The sequence below is a fragment of the Erithacus rubecula genome (genome assembly GCF_903797595.1).
Source record: "Erithacus rubecula genome assembly, chromosome: 3".
Classification (NCBI taxonomy): Eukaryota; Metazoa; Chordata; class Aves; order Passeriformes; family Muscicapidae; genus Erithacus; species Erithacus rubecula.
The window spans coordinates 14,373,880-14,397,417 of NC_136689.1; the positions used below are offsets into that span (position 1 = coordinate 14,373,880).

The 23,538-nt window shown below is 40.4% G+C and overlaps 1 protein-coding gene across 18 annotated transcripts in view; it reads right to left on the reverse strand.

Annotated features, from left to right (window-relative positions):
- Positions 1–23,538, reverse strand: part of SVIL (supervillin) — a 131,361-nt gene that overhangs the window by 44,580 nt on the left and 63,243 nt on the right. For 7 of the 18 annotated variants that reach the window (XM_079302057.1, XM_079302071.1, XM_079302070.1 and 4 more), the window contains 7 exons: positions 19,071–19,137; positions 13,934–14,025; positions 9,232–9,289; positions 8,955–9,106; positions 7,903–8,566; positions 2,972–3,055; positions 85–972 (listed from right to left, as the gene is read on the reverse strand). In XM_079302057.1, coding sequence (XP_079158183.1) covers positions 85–972; positions 2,972–3,055; positions 7,903–8,566; positions 8,955–9,106; positions 9,232–9,239 — 1,796 coding nt within the window. In that variant the 5' untranslated portion in view covers positions 9,240–9,289; positions 13,934–14,025; positions 19,071–19,137. Of the gene's footprint in view, positions 1–84; positions 973–2,971; positions 3,056–7,902; positions 8,567–8,950; positions 9,107–9,231; positions 9,290–13,933; positions 14,026–19,070; positions 19,138–23,538 lie in introns of those variants that run through there. The other 11 variants (XM_079302063.1, XM_079302068.1, XM_079302064.1 and 8 more) reach the window with 7 other exon arrangements.

Genomic DNA, 23,538 nt, shown 5'->3' on the forward strand with positions numbered 1-23,538 from the left:
CGAACAACAACTGCTGTTGAGTGGGTGTAATTTTGCCAAGGACGTGCAAGTTTCACACGAAAATACGAGTGAAATGTCACCTACAGTTCCGTTTTCTTGCTGGCATTAGCAGACTCCAGAAAGACATTACGGAGCTGGGCAACAGAGACCTTTGTGTCAACCATGCCAATCTCACCATTTGGTGGATTTGCTTCCACGCTCTCCTTACTTTTAAAAGGTTCTAGCTTAGCAGTCACAGTATAGTCAGACATGGAGCGGGTCAGGACCTTATGCTTTGTTGTTGACACTTTCCAAACAGGAGCCTTTGCCTTGTCAGGCTGCAACACAGATCCGCTCTGTATGTACATAACAGCTTCACTCCTTTCTATGTTCTCAGGGGTCTTAAACTGCTGCTCAGGGGCCTGCCTCTTATTGCATTCCAACTCCCTCTGAACTTCTGAGTTAACTTTCGGCTTGCTTGCAAAGGAGGAGCTCCCCACAGGGGTCTCCAATTCTCCTCCTCCAAAGAGGCCTTCGTGGTTCTTGCCTTGCTTGCGAATCTCGGATGGCAGAATTGGCCTCCTGCCTTTGGAAGCCTGTTCACCCTCTAAGGAATCTTCTTCATGGGGTTTTGCTCCGTAACCAGGTGCCTCTTTCTTTTCTCTGTCTGGAGCAGCGGCTGCTGAGGGTTTTGTTCCGAGGCTGGCAGTGTCTGGGGGGAGCAGGCTGCCAGCAGGGCTGTGTGCTGGTTCTTGTGCTGCCATCAGCTGAGCTGTGTGAGCAATGCCAGCAGGCTGCACATAGCCATGGATTGGCTGGCGAACGGAACTGACGGGCTGATTTACAGCCCTGTCAAAGGCAGACGGCTCTGGCTGGAGAGGCATGTAGTGGGCTGGCACTGGGTGGGATTTTCTCTGAGATACTGTGTCTGTGACAAGTTCAGGGCTTCCACGAGCACTTTCCTCTTTCACCAATTTCTCTCTAACTTTTACTCTTTAAGAAAGAAAAAGGATTAAAGCTGTGAACAGCAATACCCAATCTGGAAAGGAACACAGACACCTACTGTGGGTACAGACATCAACGTTGTAGTAAAATAAAAAAAAACAGTGCAATAAAATAAAGCAATGTTATGATGCAACCCCTTCCTCCCCCCAAGTCATAGCAGTAACACTGCTCAAAAACAGTCAAGTGATTCACGGGCCCTTGGACATGCAAACTCCTGAGAAGGTAACTGTGCAAGCTCTGGGAACATACAGGATGTTCTCCTGAGATCACAAGTGTGATCACAAGCGTTTGTTTGCCAAACAGCACATACCCATAGTCTCAAACAAACAAGATGATCAAAGCTGCTTTTTATATTATCAGAGTGTTGGGTTCAGCCTGCAATTGCAAATTCTACTGGCAGCTGTGTATGCAGTCAGATACTTGAAGATGTCTAAACACTGGGAAACTTACGTCATACCAAGATGTTGGTGCATTGAGGAAAGGGGTGAAAAAAAATGTTATCTACACCTAGACATTCAGATATTTCACCAGAGACTGGTTCACTCGTGGTTTTGTGTATGATTTAAGACATCTGAAATGTCACGTGTCGTGTAACCTGTTTCAGTAAGTGAGAGAAAACGTTGAAAGGGCAAGTTCTGAACCCGAAAGTGAAACTATGGCATGGCTGCTGCTCTTCAGAGAGCTTGCAGGAAAAAGGGCATTTAAAAACCAAAACAGGCATTCTGTTTTAAATGTTTCATTACATTCTAACATGCAAAACTTGCAAAAACCACTTGTTCCCAAAAGTTACCTTACTTCAGTGTGTTTTCTAGAAACACCTCTGGACTTCTGCAACATCCATGCAAAACAGTTTTATTTAACCTTTCTAAACTGAGTAGAGCAGCACAGGGGGAGGAAGCACGTGCAGCCAGGGCAGCCTTTGCTCTGGGGCTATCACTGCAGGTAAAGCTCCCCAGCACTTTTACAGCCCTGCTGGGGCTCACACAGCTTACAGGGCAAGTGTCTGTAGATAACACACAGCATTAAAAATGAAAGCCCTGTACTTCCTCCCCTCCCAAATGGGTAGGAAAAAATCATTTTAGTTCTGAGGAAAGAGAGACTCAAGCTAGGAAACTAGCTCTCTTTGAAAGTAAGTAATCCAGCTCAAAGTATGTGCGATTCCAGGCTTGCTACCAACAGACTTTTTGGAGTTTACATTACTAAGAAAAAAGTAAGATTTAGGGAAAAAAAGGCAAATTATCAAAGAGAATAATTCAAGATATCTGAAGTTATTTGAAACACCAATCTTTCTAATATTTTGGTGCTTCTTACCTCTTAAGATTGATACACTTGTTAGGGAAAGTTGCTTAAGCACATAAAGTATGTTAAATCTGAAGAAATATTCTTTAAACTACATGTAGCAAGCATTCTCCAGAACATCCACACCAATGTTAGTACTGGGTTATAGGTATTACTTTAATCAGGAACATGAAAAAGAGACTTCCTGCAATGCTTTTCATGGTGGGCTCACTGTATGTGTTACCAAAGCAGGAGAAAGCAGCTGCCTGTAGCTTTGATCAGGATTTTGGTTTACTCTTCCATGTAATTATTTTTTTTACTTCTCTTGTACCATCTCCTTTGGAATTCAAGGAATTAATTGAAGGAAATGCTCAGGTGGAATGGTGTACACTATAAAAATATGCTGGTTTGCAGAGCACAAAATGAGATAAAATAAGTTATAAAACCTAGTGGAAGCCAGAATGATAGTAGCTGTGGAAGAAGCTTGGGGAATTTGTACTTCTTCATCAAAATGCCAGTTGGTTCTAAGTTAGGATAAAAGCAGATGCTTCAGAAAAGTTTCAACAGCTTTTTATTCACAAAAAACCCCCACTTTCACTCTTGCTGCTGTTAAGGGAAAATTAAGGGCAAGTGTTAAATGTAGATAGTAAAAGGAAAGAACGGGGAGGTTTGCAGTCTGGTTGTTAGCCACACAGCTTGTTTATGATACCTGGAGGGCCAGCTGATAAGTGAAGGTGTGTCCCCTTCCGAATCTTTCTGAAGAAACCATTCAGGTTTTGCTTTCCCTGCACTACTACAGAAAACAGAACTTCAGGTAATTTCTGAGATCTCAACACACGCTTCTGTCATTTTTCCCAATCTCCCCTCCCCACTGCTTTCTATTCTTGACTAGTCAGCTGCAGAGGATTGTTTCAGAAAACAAAAGCAATGTACACTAATCCACTTCAAAAGTGATAAACTGAAAGAAACTATTATATAATCCCACAAACATATACGAAGTATTCTAAATGGTAAAGATTCTGCAGAGGTAACTTTACATGAGAAGTGAAAGCAACTACACAACCTTATTTTTGCATTTGCCATTGTAGGTCAGTTTGTGTAAGGACACCAGAAAAAGTTGTTAAAACCATTCCTTTAATTTTTGATTTAAAGTGGTAAAGACTGCTGCAAACAAAACAAAATAGTAATGGAAATTTAATGAAGTGAAAAATTCTCATGGCTACATCATATTTCCTAAGAAATTCTCAGGAGCATCTAGAACCCCTTTGTCCTCTTATAACCCTGTATCACAAAGCTTCAGAAATGCCCCCCTGGTTAGCACAAGTCAAACACCCTGTGCCACTGGGTAACTTGGCAAAGGAAAACTTAAGAAACAAAGTGACCCCTAATTTAATCTTGCCTTGACTACTCTGTTTACACTTTGAAGTTGAAAGCATAAAAAGAAAGAAGAGCTTTTAAAAGCCCTGCAGCAGTGCAAGAAAGGGTGTTTGCAGACTTCCTACATAACGTTTCTCATATAACTTCCTAAAATTCACCTTCACCTATGGTCCCCCAGCAACAGTAGAACACATCAAATATTTTTAACCTTGCAAACACAGCCTGTCCTGTCAAATTAACATTTACATACTCATCCCCAGAGGTGACAAGCATCCAGGATGCTTTCCATCACTTATTGCAACATCTGAAAGAATTTCTATTGGAGAAGAGCCATTTGGGATAAAAACCCCAAATTAAGCTCCAGGTCACATACTTCAATTTTTCTTAACTATTCTTTTAAGAAAAACAGTTGAAAAACGTCAAATCAACAACTGTGTATTTGATGTAAGTAAGTTTAAATTTGAAAACTCACCTACTGTTGTCAGTGAATCCAAATCTATCTTAGAAAGACAAACACCAACTGTTGAACACCTTCTGTTTTTCCAAACGTTTTTAAATCCCTAACAGAACTGATCAAACAGGAGGCAAAGCCTTTGCTCAGAAGCTGACTAGAAGCTATCTGGAATTGTTTTGAAGCAAGGGAACTTCCTTCTCTCTTAATGTGTACTTTGGCACATTTTTATAGTGGGCATGGCCCATGCAGCAATTATTTGTACTTGCTCATTCATCCTTTGAAGAGTGCAATCAGAAGAACACAAGCCACGTTTTGAATTTAATTAGCCATTTCAGGAGCCAAATGTAGGCAATGTCAAATGATACCTCCTCAGTGATGGCTAACTGGATTAATTATTAAATCTTAGTACTGAAGGCACTAAAGTGAGTTGCATTTATTTTCCAATTTAAACTCAGGAAATTTAAATTTAACAAAACCAATTTTGCAGTCTGTATATAATGTGGAACTGACTTCAGAACAGGAGTCACCTGAAAAACTGGATTTAGCCTTTTTTTCTCTTGTACAAACAGCCTTATAGGAGACCACCACAGAGTAACTTTTTGCATGGACACAGTGACTTTTTTACCACTCAAAATCAGGCACAAGAGTTTCAGAAATATTATTCTTACATCTCTGAATATCATATCAGGGAGAACACACTGGCACTGGAAGTGTCAGGGGTATTAAAGGATGGCAACAAGGCCTTTAAAATCCTGCTGCCTACTTGTGTATCCAAACAAGAGACCAAATCCTACATTTAAGCTCCTGGGTGCTATAAGCACTGCACCACATATTGATGGGTGCAGATGGTTTCCTTCACAAAACAGACAGACAGCAATCAGGGGAAATTTGTTTTATGCAAATAGTGACCCAATCCTTATCCAGAAAGAAATCCAAAATTAAAGATAATGCACTCAGCAGTTTGTATTACATTATTACTTATTCACAGAATCACAGAATAATTTGAGTTGGATGGAACGTTTAAAGGTCATTCAGTCCAATCCCTCTGCAATGATCAGGGAAATCCATCTTCTCTCTGGACAACCTGTGTTTTATCACCCTTCTTGTAAAAAATTTCTTTCTTACAGCGAGTACCAGTCTATCTCTCCTTTAGTTCAAAACATTCCTCCTTGTCCTATAGGAAAGGAGGAATGTCCCTGTTACAAAGTCTGTCTGTCCCAATCTTATAATCACCTCCTGCAGCACTGAAAGGTTGAAATCAGATCTCCCTGGAGCCTTCTCTTCTCCAAGCTGAACAACCCCAACTCTCTCAGCCCTTCCTCATGGGAAAGGTGCTCTATCTCTCTGGTTATTTTTGTGGCTCTCCTCTGGACTTGCTCCATTGCTCTGTCTTTCCTATGCTGAGGATTACAGAGCTCAGATACAGTGTTCCAGGTGGGATCTCATGAGAGTGGAGGGGCTGAATCACTTTTCTCAACCTCTGACCACGATCTTTTTGATGTGGCCCAGGACACATTCATCTTTCTGAGATGCAGGTGCACATTGCCAGCTCATGTCCAGCCCCTCATCCACCAGTGCCCCCAAGTTCTTCTCCCTTCAACCCCCAGCCTGTACTGGCACTCCTGGGGCTTGCCCCAGCCCAGGAGCAGGACTTTGCACTTGCCCTTACCAAACCCCTCCTGAGACTCTGAGGAACCCACTTGTCCATGTCCCTCTGGGTGATATCCCACCCTTCAGGAGTGTGACCCACACCACTCAGCTTGGTGTCCTCTGCAGAGCTGCTGAGGGTGCACCCAATCCCCTTGTGCCATTGAGGGAGACATTCAATAACCCTGGTCCCCATACAGACCCTTAAGGGACAGCACTTGTCACTGGTGTCCATCAGGACTCTGAACTGACCACTACTCCCTGGATGCAACTGTCCATCCAATTCCTCATCTACTGACCAATCTATCCTCAGTTAGAGAGAAAGATGCTCTGGGGAACTGTGTGGAAGGCCCTGCAGGAGACAGACAGACATCTGTAGCCTTTCCTTTGTCCATTGATGTGGCCACTCAACCACAGAAAGCCACCAGATGGGTCAGGCAGGACTTGCCTTGATGAAGCTGTGCTGGCTGTCTAATCACCTCCCTGTCCTCCTGTACCTCAGCCTGGCTTCTGAGAGGATCTGTTCCATGATCTTCCCAGGCACAGAGGTGAGGCTGACAGGGCAGTAGTTTCCAGTATCCTGCTTTCTTACCCTTTTTAAAGATGGGTGCAATGTTTCTCTTTTTCCAGTCACTTGGGACTTCACCTGACTGCTCAGATATCATGGAGATGTATCAGCCAATTCCCTCAAGACTCTGGGATAAATCTAATAGCCTTACTTTTGTGCAGTTTCCTCAGGTAGTCAGGAACATTATTTTTTCTTATAAGTGGGAGGTACTTTGCTTCCCCAGTCTCCATCCTGCTGTCCACCCTCTTGTGAGGCGTGGAAAGAGAGGTTGCCATTGAGCCAACAAAGTAGTTGAACCTTCTCCTTGTCCATTGTTACCAGCTTTGCTTTGACCTTCCATTTCCAGCTAACACACCTGTAGAATTCCTTGCTATGCTTTGCATCCCTTGCCAAGTTCAGCTCCAGCTTCACCTTGCCCTTCCTGTCTCTACACAACTGGGCAGTGACTCTGTACTCCTCCCTAAACACCTGTCTCTGCTCACTGACTGTGCATTTACTTCTTTAATAATCCATGCTGGTGTCTTTCCATTTTTTTCCTGATTTCTCTCAACTGGGAACTGAGAGCTCTTGTGCTCTATGGAAAGCATAAATGGTTGAGTTTATACCAGTTATCTCAGTTTCTTAAAAACAGTCAACACTGCTCAGCATTATGCACATATGCTTAAAATTAAGTTCTCATTTACATAATTTTTAGTTGCAACATTTTAACTTAGGCTTTTACAGTTATTATCTTCTATCTAGTCACCTACAAAGAAATTAAAGATTTGCACTTAGAAAAAAACATACTTTTAAAAACTTCTTAGTCACACATTGTTTTCAGTCAGCATAAGAATTTGACTCTATTTCTATACCACACTGAGATATTGTAATGTAAAATTAGTGAAAACTAGTTATTTTTTCCTTCTGGAAGAATCTGGTTACCTTATTACCATAGCAGATTTGTCAAGTCTGAAGCAATTCAGCATAGAATTTTAACTCTCCCCTCTGCCCCTTCACATACATATATGCCTGATATTATCTGAAGGATTGACTATCACAGTTCAAAAGGGTTTTTATGCTTCACAACAGGAAAACAAGTCAGCTATTATTTCAACTGACCCAAGACACTCTTCAGCTTTTAAGTCTGCAGACTGTTTTATTTTGGCAGAAGCCATTATATAGATATTCAAATCTTCACTGAGAAATAGCTTGCTTCTACTTGGAAGCTCCCAGCCAAAAATTACAAGATAGAGAAGAAAGAAAGTTAAATACTTGGTTATTTAAAAAAGTAAAAAACAAAACACAAGGAGATTTAGAACCATAACTCCTTCAATTTCCAGTTTGTGTCCTCCTCACAAAGGGTCTAATTTTAGCAAAAATTCTATAAATATAAAGTGAAACCAATGACATAGCTAATTAGAGAAATATATAGCCACTTCCTTGTATCACATACTGATACACTAAACCCAACTAATCCATCTTGAGACACCCAAATCAACTAAATACATTCTTCAAGGGCAATAAACACATTCTCATTAACACTGTAGACACTGATGCAGAAGCTGATTAAGATGAAGGAATCCACAGGGAAACCAGGAATAACAGCCCTGCTTACCTCTGTCTGGTGTTGCTGTGCAGGGGCTGGTCATTCTGCAGCAGGGTGGGTGAGGCTGCCTGCTTTGGTGAGGGCAGGGACTCTCGGGGGATCTGCTTGGGTGTTGGCACTTCGTTGTAGCAGGAGGAGTCTCTTCCAGAAAGTGAAAGGGAGACAGAACTATCCAAGGTTGCTGAAGGGTCAGGAGCCTGTCTAATGGCACTGTCATCTGCTTTTCTAACACTCTTCTCATTTGAGAGGTCATTTTTATCTTCATGGCTGGAGTACTCTCTGGAATCAGAAATCACACTCTTTGATGCCTTCGTCTCAGTCCTGGACAAATAGAGGGTGCCATAGTCCTTGTTTTCACCATCCTGCCTTTCACTTTTCATTCCCTTTCTTTCCACACTGTCAGGATCTTTCCTTGCCCGTGTATATCTGGATGAGTAGTCAGAATCCAAATCAGAATCAAGAGATAATCCATACTTTTCTGCCAGCTGGCGTCGCCTCTCTGCCTTGTACCTAGCTATTCTCTCTGCTTTGGACTCTAGTTCCTGGACATCCATGTTTGCTGGACTGTACAAGGGCTCTGTATTACCTCCTGTGGTTTCTGATCGGTATCTGGATGATCTGGGCTGTTTTTCTACAGAAGAATCTGAAGTTTCCTCCTCTTCATTTGATCTGCCTGTCAAAAGCACAACATATATGAGCAAGTGCTTTTCAAAACTCCAACCACCCTACCCACCACTCAAACCGAGTGAGCTTCCTATTTTCTTAGAAATCTAAGTGACTGCACATATTTTTGCACTTTTGTCTCCAAAAGCACATACAAACAATTAAGAAATACGTGTTAGGGATAGTTCTTTAGTAAGCAATAGCTCTCGATTCAAATAGTTATTTTAAAGCAATAAGAACCATCAATGTTTTTCAAATAGGACAACTGGAGATTTAAGAGGAAAATTAAAAGAAACCCAAATGAGCTGACAGAGCTCTTCTCTAAGCACTGCATAACTGGTAGTGTAGCAAACATGAAGTAATTCAGCAGTGCAAGTCCCACTGACTGTGTCACTTACCCAAGTGGGGGCTGTAGGGGTCAGTTGCACGCATATATCTTGGTGTGTCCTCCTCTAGCAAACGGTGGGTGACTGATCCTGGGCAGTTTTGCAGAAGCATAGGTTGGGTATCATTTTCAATTCCCTCTAAGCGTCTGGCTATTCTTTCTTTTCTGAAAAATATGTGAAAAATGTGAAAACAGGCACCTTGAAGATTCGAGGGCAGAGTTTCTATGAGGAGGTAACAAAACAAACTGTGTGTTTTATTTTATTTTATTCATTTTATTTTTTTCTTTACCTTTTCATTTCCAAAAAATCTCGGTTGTTTGGTTCAAAGAGTTTTCTTAATTCTGAAACTGAGACAACAAAAGATTATGTAGCTTATAAAACAGTAAGTTTCAGAAACTTGCTAAAATGCTTTAGAATAAGAAGGAACAGTCAAATAAAGTTCAGAGGTTTGAAATAGCTTTTTTCAGGAAATGAGCATTTTCCTCTTGTTTTCCCAGTTTGTTAGGGTTGTGCTGCCAAAAGTGCATTAGGCACATAGGTGTGACCATCAAATACTCCTCCCCTACATGTACTTCCAGGCTAATCCCAAATCTGCTACCATCCTAGCAGTTTCCAAGATTTAGTATACACTGGACAAATTGTATTTTCATTAGCTGAAGTCAAGCTTACATGCCCTAGTGACCCATTTCAAAACCAGGTAGTATGGAAAGTCTGCTCACCCTGTCCACTCTAAGGTCAGGGTCTGACTGTGTCTAAAGAGAAGCAGTAAGGACGAGTTTCCTTCTTCCTTACTTTCCTCCACACCCTTATATTGATCAAATCCCAATAATCCCAGTGACTCATTGCTGAAGTGAACATTACCATGCACCCTTATGGTACTCTTGCATGGTTAATCACTTGCTTCTTTGCTAACTTTCCCTTGCAGTTTTAATTTGACATACTTTCCTTCTCCTGCCCTGAACCCTTTGCTGCCAGCTGTCCACAAACAGTGTTGAAGCACGGGGAGGCACGATGGATGAAGTGATCCCTATATATACACACACATGTGCAAACCACACTGCAGCAGTGAGTGCTACACAAATAAGTGTGGTGTGACTCCTCACCACCAGGAAGAGAAACTGTCCAGGCTGTCCAGGGAAGCAGTGGATTGGGTGGGGGTGTGCCTAATAGAGACATGCACCTCCAGACACCCCTGTACTGTGGGCTTGGCAAACATGTGGTGCTGAAAGCTGTGTGCACCTATTCTGGAGCCAATGCACCTCTGGGGTTGCAACTCTCTAGATCCAGGGATCAAAAGTTACAGCAAGCTAGAATCTACACCTGCTAAATTGCAGAGATTGCCATCAGAAATACCTGATGAGTCAGGAGTGTCTAGCTGATATTGCTCCACTGCAGAGGCAAACCTATCTCCTTATTTTTCTTGCTACCTCATTGCTCTAGATACTTAGAAGATAAATATTATGAAAACACCACCCTTTTAAAGGTCAGATACACCTTTTCTGCCTTCCCTCTACTGCAAGAACTTAACAGGTTCCAGGGTTCCAGCTCAGCTGACTCATGCAGGAAGTTTGCTGTACTCAGTACCAGTGCTCACACCTCATAGACACTGTTGACATTGACTGTCATATCAACCTCACATGCTGAAAAGCCTGAAAGTAGGACTACAGATAAAATGTACAGGATCAGCAAGAATGAACACACTCTGATCCTGAACCAACACCACAGCAAAGATGAGCCCTTATGTTGTATTTTCATACACTTTTCTCTCAATGCATGAGCAGTTTCCACTGCTGCCCTGTCTACTCAAGCTGTGCTAGCAGTGGAACTGTATTAAACAGAGAATTTAGCCATTTGAAACCAGCCTTCATTTCAGATCCACACCAAAGGAAATGATTTCTCATAAAGACTGCTCTCCTCCCCAAATCTATTTCTGTTTAATTATGTTCCACTAGTTATTAGAGATTTTCTGTTCCATCTGTTGGCTAGGTATACACAACATTGTCAAAACAAAACCTGTAATTGTCTCTCTTCAGACAAGTCAAAGGCCTCCAGAGCTCAGAGTTGGTTGGTAAAATCACATTCCATCCAAATCCTGATCCCTTTTTTCCCCTAGCCACCAATTTATACAGTCACCAAAACCATCATCAGACAACAGGTCTTTTACACAGCTTTGGTAAAACCCTAAAGCTTCATTTACTAGAGAAACCCTTCTCTCACCATCCCCAAAAAAGGGAACTTGATTACAAGTTGTCCACATACAAGAAATGTGGAACATCCAAAGAACTCCCAAAGCATTAACTCAACACTCTCTTGCTACATGCTAGCTGAAGTTCCAGAGATTCTACTACCACTTTGCAGCCCTAAAAAGAGCACTGGTCTCATGAAAAATCTCCCAACACCTCCCCAAACAACATGGGACAAAAATAGCATGGTACTACTCTATGCTGCCTTACACTTTTTCCAAGCTTGAGTTTACAGAAGTAATTTCAGCTAGGTTGGCCAACATCTGCAGAATTCTTTTTGTGAAAGCAGCTCCATTAATATTCTTCCTTTGGTAAGGTGGGAAAAAGAAGCACAAAAAAAGGCAAAAACAAAAGAAGATATAAAATAGAAAGTATTTTAGTCTAGTGGTTTCTTTCTTCCAAATTTTATTTCAAAACATAAAAACCAGTTGGAAACATTTCACTCCCAAGGACACTGGTTGGTCCTTGTAAATTTAGCTGTTTTCTCCTTTTTAGCTTATAATTTGAATAAGTTGGTGCCAGTTCCCATCTGTTCATAGGATGTTTTTCCCATGTGACCATCACAAACAACACCATGGGAGTGCTAAAGAACAGCAACACTTCCACCTAAAAGGTAGCACAAAAATCTGATTCAGCACACAAGAAAAGACTAAGAGGCTTAAAATAATTAATTTCACAGTAAAAGCTCCTTATCTAGATTACTTCATGGCAACACACTTAGTAAGCACCACTGGTCAGTTAAGGGCAAGAGGAAGAACAGCCACAGCTCAGAAACAGCTCTGAACTTGAGGCTTTATTTTAGCATGCTGTGGCAGGATACCCTCTGAGGTAAACTGTCTAGAGGCATCTTAACTTTGGTAACTCTAGTCCTTTGAAACAAAATTTACTTTGAAATACCATTATTCAGAAAAAAAAGTATTGCTCCCCTTGTTGTCCCAGAATGAAAGCAAAAAGTACATTTGGAGTGCATCTTATATTTTAAAAATTCCTTAAATTAAGGTAAAATATTTTTATAGAAATAGATATTCATGGAAATCTTTCAGAAACCTGCAACAGAATATAAACATGTTTATGCTGAAAGCCCTCTTTGACAGCTGCAGAGGAGATGTGAATAAAGTTGCAGCCATGTGAGAGCAGTTTTATTTTTACAGTACAGATGCTGTAAATACTCAATTAAGCCTTCTAGAAGTTCATGATAGAGGAGGAGCACATTCATTTGTGAAGCCTGGATAGACATGGATGAAAAGGTTACCTGCCAGAGGATTAATTTCTCAGAGATAGTAGATAACCATTGCAACACAGGTAACACACCTTTTCATTTTGAGGAAAATTTAACACCATGGCAAAGCCTACCAGCCTCATTCCTACTTCTTCCTTTCCACAACTGGAAAGGTGATGGTCTTAAAACTAGGCTGGAGAAGCATTTATCTTCAGCTTATGCCAGCAAAGGTGTATTGACATGTTCAGTGCTCAACTGCAGGCCTCAGTTCAGTCTGTATCAGTTGAAAAGTAAACATTCCCTCAATTTCTCAACTTGTGCAAATCTGCATCAAAATTAGTCTCTAGAAAGAACAAATAAATTGCATTTTCAAAAAGCTCTGGACTTCAAGTAGTTCTTTCAGAACGCAACCAAAAGCTTTCACTGCTGTTTCTTAAGTCTGGTACACACCAAATATGATGCTTTTATTATGAGAATATTTTTTTGAAAAACAGAAATATCCTGGAATAGAAATTAGTTCACTGAGAAGCAACTTACAGATAAGACTTCTCAAGTGAAGGCTCAGTTAACTTGCTGGCTACATGATTGTAAGGCTAAACATAAGGAACAATGAGGAAATATGGATTATTGCTATCTGGTGCTCTCAGAAGTCTTTTGTATAAATGCATATCACTGTATTCCCTCATTTTGCCAACAATGCTTCTTTGTGAACATCTGTAATGATTATATTTAAAAGCAAGCATGTCACTTAAGTAGCACTTTAATGTTATGCTGAAAGAAGTGCTCCTTTGCAGAAGAACTCAGCAGCAAATGACATAAAAAGAGCAAGCCAGTTCCTTTATGTTGGGATTAGTGCATTTAGCCTTGCAGCTTGTCTGAAAAGAGTAAATCACTAGAACATACACATAATTTTAGTCAGAGTTAGGTCCACAACACCCTTGAATGAAGGGAACACCTTTGTGCCAGTTGCACATGGTTCTTCAGTCAAATGTCACCCTCTATGGGTCAAGCACACTGTGATTTTTCTCTAAATAATTCAAGAGAATTATTTCTTGCCTCTACATCAACTGTGTCAAATGATAAAGATGGAACTGCTGTTTACTTCAGAAATTATTCAGATTAAGATAGAAGTTTTAACAAAAAAACCCCAAACTAAACTCCATATTTACTGCAAGCCCTTTAACATGCAAGGCAAAAATTTGAGTGCAGTCAATTGGTCCTGCAAGCACAGGGACTCCACCAACCACCAAAGGGGTCTGGAATGAGCTACTGTACAAAGAAATTCTGAAGTTTTAAATTTCAACGACTAATCTATTGAAACTAGGAAAACAAAGCTGAACTTTCTGAAGCAGAGTTGTAAGAAAAGACCATTGTGGTTCATCCCCTATTTCATCCTTCAAGCATATTTCACAGGGAAAACTCATTTACAAAACACCTGTGCCTAAGTGGTTTTAACTGTGCCTTGTACTTGCATAGACAAAACTCCACATGCTGTTAAGTTGCCACTGTGTTGATGATGTGTTCCCTACCTTTTGGAAGTACTGCTAAGAGATTAGCATCAATATCCTTTGTGCTGTTCACAAGTTCTTCTTTATCTTCAAATGAGAACTCCTTCTGAAAACTGAAAGCAACATCTGGTTTACAGAACTGTGGATATCTCTGCTACAAATCAAATAAACCCAAGACATAACCAATTTACTGCAAGATAGTCTAACAGAGATACTAAAGAAAATATTTTCCCTGAGAATGAGCTAAGAAATAACCCAAAGAAACTCAGAAAGCCAAACCTAACATAATTTGAAACTTGTTTGGAACTGACTGTGACACATTTTTGCATTAAATTACTGACTGGAGACTGCCTTCAAAATGCTCTACTAAGCAATTACATTTAAAACAATCTATATTGAATGGTTCTTCATAAATATTAAAACATGTCATCAAATGCAGTACTGCATGTACACCACCTAGAAACCTTCTGCATGACTACCCTGTTGTTGTTACTGCACTGTTCACTGGAACAGTTTATAGAGTTTGTAATATGCCAATAGGAGTATCAGATCATTTAATTTTATACCATGTCTTCTCAAAAAAGGATAACTGCCCATTTAGATGAAACAAAATATTTATTTAAATATCTCCATTAAATATACAAATATTAACTGTAAAATGTAGGTATCATAATGCTCTAAAGTAGATCCCAACTGTCTACAGAGAGGAAATTTTCCTTCTTGTAAGCAAGATTTCTTTTCTTCAATCAATAAAAACAAATTATAGAGAACAAATTATTGCATTCTGCCATTGTAACTATCCCAGCTGGGCATAAGAAAATTATAATGGTCTTAAAACCTTTAGTAAACTCTGTGGAGAGGTGTAACAGATAAATCCTCCCAGGTTCTTCATTTTGTCACAGTAGTGGTGTGCTATATGATTTAAAGTAATTTTGATAAGATAAACTGCACAGTCTTACTGTTGGAAAATCCTTCCTCAGGACAGATTTTAAATGGCTGCTTTTTTTTTAAGGGCATGAATTCTGTACTCACTATTTACAAAGAACAAGTCTCATTGAAAAGAGTTTTAACATATACTGACTAATATTTTTCATAAGTATTTCCCTGTTCATAATTTACAAATAACATTTCTTTTTAAGATATTGAGGGGAGAATAAAGCCCTTGAAATGACAGTGAAGAAACTGGGCTGTGTCACTACCAGGCACTGTGCCACCTGCTGCAAATTGTCTCCAACAACTGCACTTAGAGAAATTATTCCAGGTATTGCCAAGAAAAGCAGTGTTAGGCACTGCAGAAAATAACAAACAGAAGATGGAGAGCTGCAATAAGCTGTCATTAGAGAGAACTGTGTATCCTTACAGGGCAAACACATGGTAATTGAACTAAACAAAAACCAAACACAATGGAAAATAGCACACAGCAGCCACAAGCAGATGGATCCATGTGTCATCTGAGACTGGGCAGAGACTCTCAGTGAACTGGATGTTCTTCTGTGCCTGACCCCACACTGCCAACATTTGTAATTCTTACTACTCTCACAATATATTATTTTCTTACAGACACACTTCTGGAGAGTCCTGGATGGAGAGATACCCAGTTCCCATTTGAAAACAGTTTTTATTCCTTTTAGCTGAGGATGAGTTTGAAAAATGCAAATTATATTGGCATAAGGCTATAAACCAACCCCAAATTTATTCTGTCAAATCAACTTAATTACTTAGGACAAAAGTGCTGAAGGATCCAGCTCATAACTTTTGAATACCTGGTTTTTATTTAGCTGTGTCTCCACTTGCTTTCATAATACCTGTGACAGTGCAGCACCTTAAGTTTCCCTAAACAAGGGGCTTTGTACAGAAAAGCATTCACTCAACAGCAAAATCCTTGTTTAAATGAACTGTGTGTGAGCACCCACCACCATGCCTAATTCTTATGTGAATTTCCAGGGATAAAATCATGGAATCAGGACTGGCACTAGCCTGATGGTTTATAAACTGTGGTTTATAAACTGTATTACTGGATTGCTTGTAAACTGGCTACATTCACTCCTGCTCCTCCCTCTAGGGAGTTCTAGGGAATTTGAAGGCAGAGATCCTTTAAACCCTGGTTAAATGTCTGGCACTAGGTTTCCCTTCACTTGTTCTTGTGCCAGTGTTGTCAGTTACTTTACTTATTTTCTTTAACAGAGGTTATCTACATGCACTCAGATTTGTCAGGAGAGGCTCTCAGTCTCACTCATTATCTGCTACAATGCTCTCTACTTATTCCAGTCCTAAGTTATTATCTTTTCTTTTTTTTTTTTTTTTTTTTTTTTAATATGGTGACCAGTCTTGGGTGTTAGCAGTATCTCATGAAAATATGATTTTTAATAGAGAAAGCATTATTATATGACTAGCTAGCTGAATGCTGGCATATGCAACACATTTGCCATTTTACATATACACTGTTTTGGTTGCTCAATCCTACATGAGAAACTAATATGCAAAGGCTTTGCTTTCACCAGTTGCAAGTGACAGAAAAATTTATCAGCCCCCAATGCACAACAGTGCACTTAGTATTATTACATTACATCCTTTTTCTATTACTCCTCAAGGTCATCCAGTTCTTCCTGTATGGGAGCTCCCTCCTCCTTTATACAGAGGGTGGCTTGCAGCCTTTGCTCACTGGCAGATTTCATTAAAATTCTTTAAATAACCACAAACTTCCTAAGCTTAACCCTTGCTACACTACACAGCATCACAGGTTATCAGCTTTGTGAAAGCCCCTTCACAGTTTCCCTCATGCCCTCATTTTCCATTTTCCCTCTGGACAGACTCTCAACTGTTACCATTTATTTTTTAAAGATTAACAATTTTCATATACTATTTTATCCACAATTTAGCAATTTTATCTCTTCAGACACTTTTTCCCCCTCTCTCCTGCTAAGCTGCAGGTGGAATTGCTTGTTTTAAACGTTTGCACATGAGAAAACCTAAATGTTTTAATCCAATGCATAACTACATTGCTCTCCCATGCACAGAGGATTCAGAGACAGCACTGCTCTGAAGATGACAGAGTCAAGCCAAACAATTGAGTATTTATAGACACATACATCAAATTAGTTCTAAAAATGAAAGCAGGCATATTTAGGACATGTCACAGTGTTCAATAAGAACATTCATTAGGAATCTAAATTGAGTTGGAATGATGCTAAGGCAATTTCAAATAGGGAAAAAAAAAAAAAAAAAGAGAGAAAAAAGAAAAAAAAATTGCAGAAGGCTACTCATCACCATTTTTCAATTGTTTTAAAAAACAAACTCATGAGCAATTCCTTTTTCCTCAAAGGGATCTTTCCAGAGCTCTCCCTGCTTTGTTAGTTTCTCTGCTGGAGGAGCAGTCACAGCACCCTTTCAGTTGCTTAAGCAGAGTCAGATAGTCAGACTTGGATTGCCAAATATATTGTACCTTCAACCTCATCCAAAACCCTCTTTTAGAAATCCCACAGGTACATCCAGTCATGCTGTAAATTTAGGTGCAGATTCTGAGCTGCAACACTATGAAGTTTTGCACTTAATAGCTAGGGTATGCACATTTATTATAAAATAATTACAGAATGCATGAGTTTCTCTAAACAAAAAAAAAAATAAACTAGAAGTTTGAAAGAATTCTTTCTTGAAGTCCCTGATAAATGTGGATACTGAAAGAGGAATTTATTGTCCTTTCCTTGCTTGAAACACAGCCTTTGATCAGGGTTCATGAAATGCAGTCAGCAGCATGAGGTTCCACCAGTTTGTTTCACACAGAGTTTGTGTGTGGCTTGGCCTCAGATTCTCAACAAACTCATTATACTCTGCAACGTTCAGGAGTTCAGAACATAGGCAACAATATTTCACAATCTCAATAGTTTTCTTTAAAAACAATGTATAATGTAGGATTAGTAGAGTGCTTGACAGTCTCAGTAGTTGGACTGTTCTGGCAACTTCCAAAGTGCAAGCTGCCTGCTGTACATCAGGCTGAAAACCTCCTCTGCTGCTGCAGCAGCAGCATATGGTTTCTAAATAGCTGTCCCACTAACCTAGTTACATGCCCAAAAGCAACCAGAAGTTTGAACCAAATGCCACGGGCAACACTGACCTGCCATCCCAATTAAAGCTATGACATGTACTGAGATTTTGTGATTGAAGTACAAAACCCACTTGTACACCTGCCAGCTCGGGGCTCACTGTTCACTTCTCTTTATCTGCAGGAGAACTTCCTTCCCTGGTCTCTTATGTAAAAGGTCCTTTTACAGTCATGTCCTTCTCTACTACTCTCATTTCTTCTTTCCCCTACCTGCTTTCATAGCGCACTGTGACTTGCACACCCATTCCCTCCATCTCTCTGCAGGACCTCCGAAACAACACAGCAGGGAACCAGGTGTGCTCCAGGTGTGTGCACTGACTGAAGAGAAGCTGGCACACATGAGCCTGTGCAGCTATGGCAGGTGGATTCCCGTGCAGCTGAGCCAGTGAAACAGCTGGGGCAAGGGTCCATTCCCAGCTCCTGACCTCCCTGTGCCACTGTGCCAGTGAAACAGCTGGTTCCTGGGGCAAGGGTCCATTCCCAGCTCCTGACCTCCCTGTGCCACTGTGAATGAGTCCAGCAAGCACAAACGTGGACACCCAAGGCAGCTGGAGCAAGGATGGGAACAGAGGGAATGTGAGGTGCCTTCTTGCTTAACTGTTCAATGGCATCCCCTTATCTGCCTTGTGGAACTGTGCCCTAAGAACACAGACCATGAGGCAGACACAGCCCTGCATGGGAGCAACACCACCAGTCCATTCATCTCTGCAGTGGCCACCTCCTCTCTCCCCCACACTGCTCCCTGCAAGGATCTATCATTAATTCACCACTTCAGCCACCTGATTTTACAGGCAGGTAAGAGCTCCAGGCTGGTTCACACTGGGTGTCTGTACTCTGCCCAAGCCCTGCAAGGAAAGATGGGCATTGCAATGATAGGAGGCTCAGTGCACAGGGGCTTTCCCTAAAGCAATGTCAGCTATAAAATTTAACACTGTTTTAGAGGCTGTTGGTGTTTTAAATGCTTGATCAGAGTATCTGCCCTAAGCAAAAGCTTGGTCCTGTGAGAGGACTTTTCCTGACAAAAGGATAAATGCACTGAGCAAGAAATCTCAACCTTACCTTAATGCTCTTTTCCTTAGGAGCAGTCGTGAAGGCTTAAATCTGATTGAGTTTCCTTTGGCAAAATCTGTGAAATAGAAAACACACCATGGTGAAGATGTTGTAATGAATGGGGAACTTTTGGTAAAAATAGGTTATAGTTTCCAAGCATAGACTTTTTCCCCTGCAAAAGACTCTGCAGAGGCCTTCTCTCTAAGCAAAGGAGCACCAGATCAGCTGGCATGTCCAAGATGGTGATAAACCAAAGCTTTGCAAAAATTAGCACAGACAGCAGATATATCAAAAGCATCAACACTTTATGGAACTGCCATGTTCTATTCCTATTATTTGTGGTGTAGCCCTACAGCCTGGGGTGACCATTTAAACTCATTGTTTCCCAGCTTATAAAATAGGCAATGGATATATTTATGAAGCACTCTGCAAATGAGAAATGCTGCAAGTAGCAAAAGCTTTTTTGGCTGCAGCCTGGCAATACTATAAAAACTGCATATTCACTGCAGAAGCCAAGAGATGTCCAGCTGAGGATCTGTTGCAACAGTATTGCACCACCTATGACAAAAATATTTCTGAAGATTACCTATTGTTTGGAAGTTCCTCTTTTTTTTTTTTCTTTTTCTTTTTTTTTCTGAATAGCCTTACAACTTGCACTTCACAGAGAAACACATGTTTACACAGACAGCGAAATTGCAGAATTGCAGCCCCATGTTCAAAAAGCATATATTACAAAGCCTCTGGGCTCCCAAAACTGTGTGAACCACAACAAGCAATGGGCAATCTCCTCATGCTCTCCTAGATGAAACTTTTTCATTTCTGCAATCCAGTGCATCACCAGAGGGTCTGAATGATGCCCAGAGGCAAGGGGCACCAGTCCTCCAAGTACCCTCTCCCTCCATTCACTGAGGATGCAACCAAGAGACCCCAGAGCACTCAGAGCCAGGGAGCAGGTCCTGCTCTGGGACTGCTGTGCAAAAACACATGGAGCAACTGACAACTTACTCCCAATGAAAAATTGCCTTCCTTCCCCATCTGTATTAAATCTACTACCCAAGACACTAAATTAATAAACAGTTGGTCACTGACACAGCAATCATTTTCTTTTTCAAAGACAGACCCAGACTTCAGAACAACTCAGTTGCAGCTACACTCCTATTACTCTACCTCAGAGCTGAGATTTAACTATTTCAAGGAAGATCTAACTGCAAAAAAAATTTTTCTTCTTATGCACAGTATTTTAAGTCTGGATAGAGTATCTATTATTTTTACAACAAAGGTTTAGTGAAATTTATAGCTGACAATTTAGGTCTTAATTTAGAGAATGTACATTTTGTCTATGTATTTTAAAACTTGTTATCCTTTTCCATTTCCTCCTACCTTTTCTACAGGTATAAAGATTGAAAAAAAGCTTTAAAAAGTAACATTAAAAAGAGGACATTAACAACTAGATAAAGAAGCTTAAAATGTGCAAAAAGGCATTTTTTAGGCATCTGCTACAAGTCAGTGCAGATTTCAAGCAGCTTTGCTAATAGCATTCTTCAACTTTAATAGGCAACTTTTTCCTGTTTTTGTTAACATTCATTTTCTATTTCCATTAAAGGGAGAATAAAGCACATAGATTACACAAAAACATCTTGTTAGACCAAAACAGAATATTGTAAGAAAAACAGTGTGGATGGTATATAAATCATTATATTTTACATTACAGCATTAAAAAGAATACTCTGAGCCATACGGATCCTCTAAAAAGGCCAGATTTACATTACTTTGAGAAGACTATGCACTAACTTCCAAAGCCCAGCTCAGTATCAGCTTAGCTAATCAGAACCAGGCATATCTTAAATTTATAGCTGTTCCAACAGGATGCAACCCATCCTAGAAGTTTTGGCACTGGAACAGCTGTCCACCATGCAAACCACAAGTGGACCACAGAGAAATTCTGCCTAGCCCAGCCAAAACTGGGGAGGGAATCTGAGAATGTTAGGAAGGAGCCTGCACTGCTTCCCTGGGAGCTGGGAGGGAGAAGGGCTGCCAGGACGGGCACAAGCCAGCTCTTGCACCCCTTAAACACATTCATACACACCACATCTATAATGCCTCAAAATCATCTTAAAACTTTGCTGTGTTTCACAGGGCTGAGTCCCACTCTCCCCCCAAACACAGAAAAACTTAGCAGACAATTAAATTCCATTACACAGTTTTGATATTTTATGCATTTCCTCCTGTTCAAATTAAACACCATGTGGGGGGGATTAAAGCCCAATAAAACTTACTTACCACAATATGGAAGTCTTAAATACAAACACAGGAGGAAAAGTAAAACAACTATGCATCAAAAGACAATAAATATGCCCACAAAAGAAACATCAATTTAGCACAGTCTTGTTCAATGGTTAATTTAAAGATAAAAAAACCACCCACACAGTACTCAATAGACAGAAGGAAAATATTTACAACAGCATTTTGTTCTGTTTTTTTACTGAAGAATTCTAAACATGTTCATAATCATATTATAGCAATATAATATTTTTATTCAAAATTCAGAGCATCTTCACTGAAGTGCAAATCAGACTTGCTCACAAGTTTAACCATTTGTTCAGTCGAGTTCTGCTCTCTCTTAGGTACAAACTACCCGATAAAACCACTACCCATACTTTAATATGTAGGAAATTTAAAATGCAGAATGCAAAAAGAAAAAGTAGATGCAACCTTCCAGCATTACTCAGTATATTTAAAGGCCCTAAGTCGGTGGCATGCTAAGCTAATTAAAAGATCCATCTAATCGGATCTTTCAAAAGTGTCCTTTAGGAAATAACAAAATAGCCTTGGTGACTAACTGCATACTGATTGCTAAAGCACCTAATGCAGCTGCAGGAGAGCCAGTCAAACAATATTTACACATGCAGGCACACACACGACAGATTAAACACACACAAACTGCATTCTCTTTTATCTACTTGGAACTCTTACCTTGCTCCTCAGAGTATTTAACATTTCCCAAATAGCTGGAGATCCAAGGATTTCTGAACATGGTTGCACAAACAAAGGATTCAGCAAAGAGAAACTACAATAGCAGCTAATTCTGAGCCAGCCCCAGCCCTCGGGCCTGTCTTAGCAATATCGTGTAGAGATTTTTCATAGCACAGGACTGGAGCTGTCAGGCTCTCACGTCCCAGGGAGTACAGTAAATGCATAGCAATAGGCTGCAAGCCCCAGCAGCTCAAGCCAGTAATCAGATTACCAACAGAAATTAGGCACATGAATGCTAAAACAGATTGGGCAACGGTGATTGGGAGATTTATAATATTACCACTTCAAAGATCCAGCCAAATCACACATTATATTCCTGCAAAACGAATGCAGAACCCCTAAATCCTCATATTAGGAAACCAAACAAACAAAAAAAAACCCAACAACAACAGGAGAAATGCCGAGAAGAGGAATAATTCCTTCAGATCTCCAATCAGGATAAACTGCAGTGCTTATTTAAGAAAAACAGTACCCAGGCTGCCAAAAAATGGACTCTGATAATCATAGCATTATGCTTAAATGTTTTGCCTAACTATTACTTGGAGCATTTAAAACAGACAAGATTTATGGATAACATATGAGCAAAATTACTGGTGGGGGTAGGGATTTAAGAACAGACACCACAGCTCCAAATATTTTAATTCAAGACAGAAGGTGAAAAATTACACTAAAGTACTTTCTAGCTACCTTTTTTTAAATTATTATTTGTTTATTAAACAGATTTGATGGAGTTTGGATTGAAGAGTTGGCACCCTTTTAGTTAATTCTGAAAGTCTGGAAATATTTGTTTGCAATGGTGCAATAGCCTTGCCTCAGTCACCCACAATGAACTACCTGATGGTCAAACACAGACACAAAGAAGCATGAAATGTGTGACTGAAACAGGTCCATGCACTTCACCCCATCCAAACCAATAGGGAAGTCTTCAGCTTCCCTCCAAAAGACTTCTTCCCTTCCAAAAGATTTCAGCTACTGTCAGTATTACAGACAGCTGGGGTGGATCAGCCTGGAAAAGGTTCCAGGGAGACCTTAGAGCACCTTCCAGTGCCTAAAGAGGGCTACAAGAGAGCAGAAAAGGGACTTTACCAGGACCTGTAGCTAGGACAAGGGGTAATGGCTTGGAGCTGAGGAGGGGTAGGTTTGGATATTAGGAAGAAATTCTTTATTGTGAAGGTGGTGAGGAACAGGTTGCCCAGAGAAGCTGTGAATTGCCCCATCCCTGGAAGTGTTGAAGGCCAGGGTGGATGGGGCTTTGAGCAACCTGGTCCAGTGAAAAGTGTCCCTGGCAGGGGGGTTGGAATGAGATGATCTTTAAGGACTCTTTCATTCCAAACCATTCTGTGATTCTATGAGTAGAAATCTCTCCGCAGGACTGGGGTTGTCAGGATCATTAAAAGGTAGACTAGAAACACAAGGCTGAAGTTCTTGACTATTCTCACCTGTT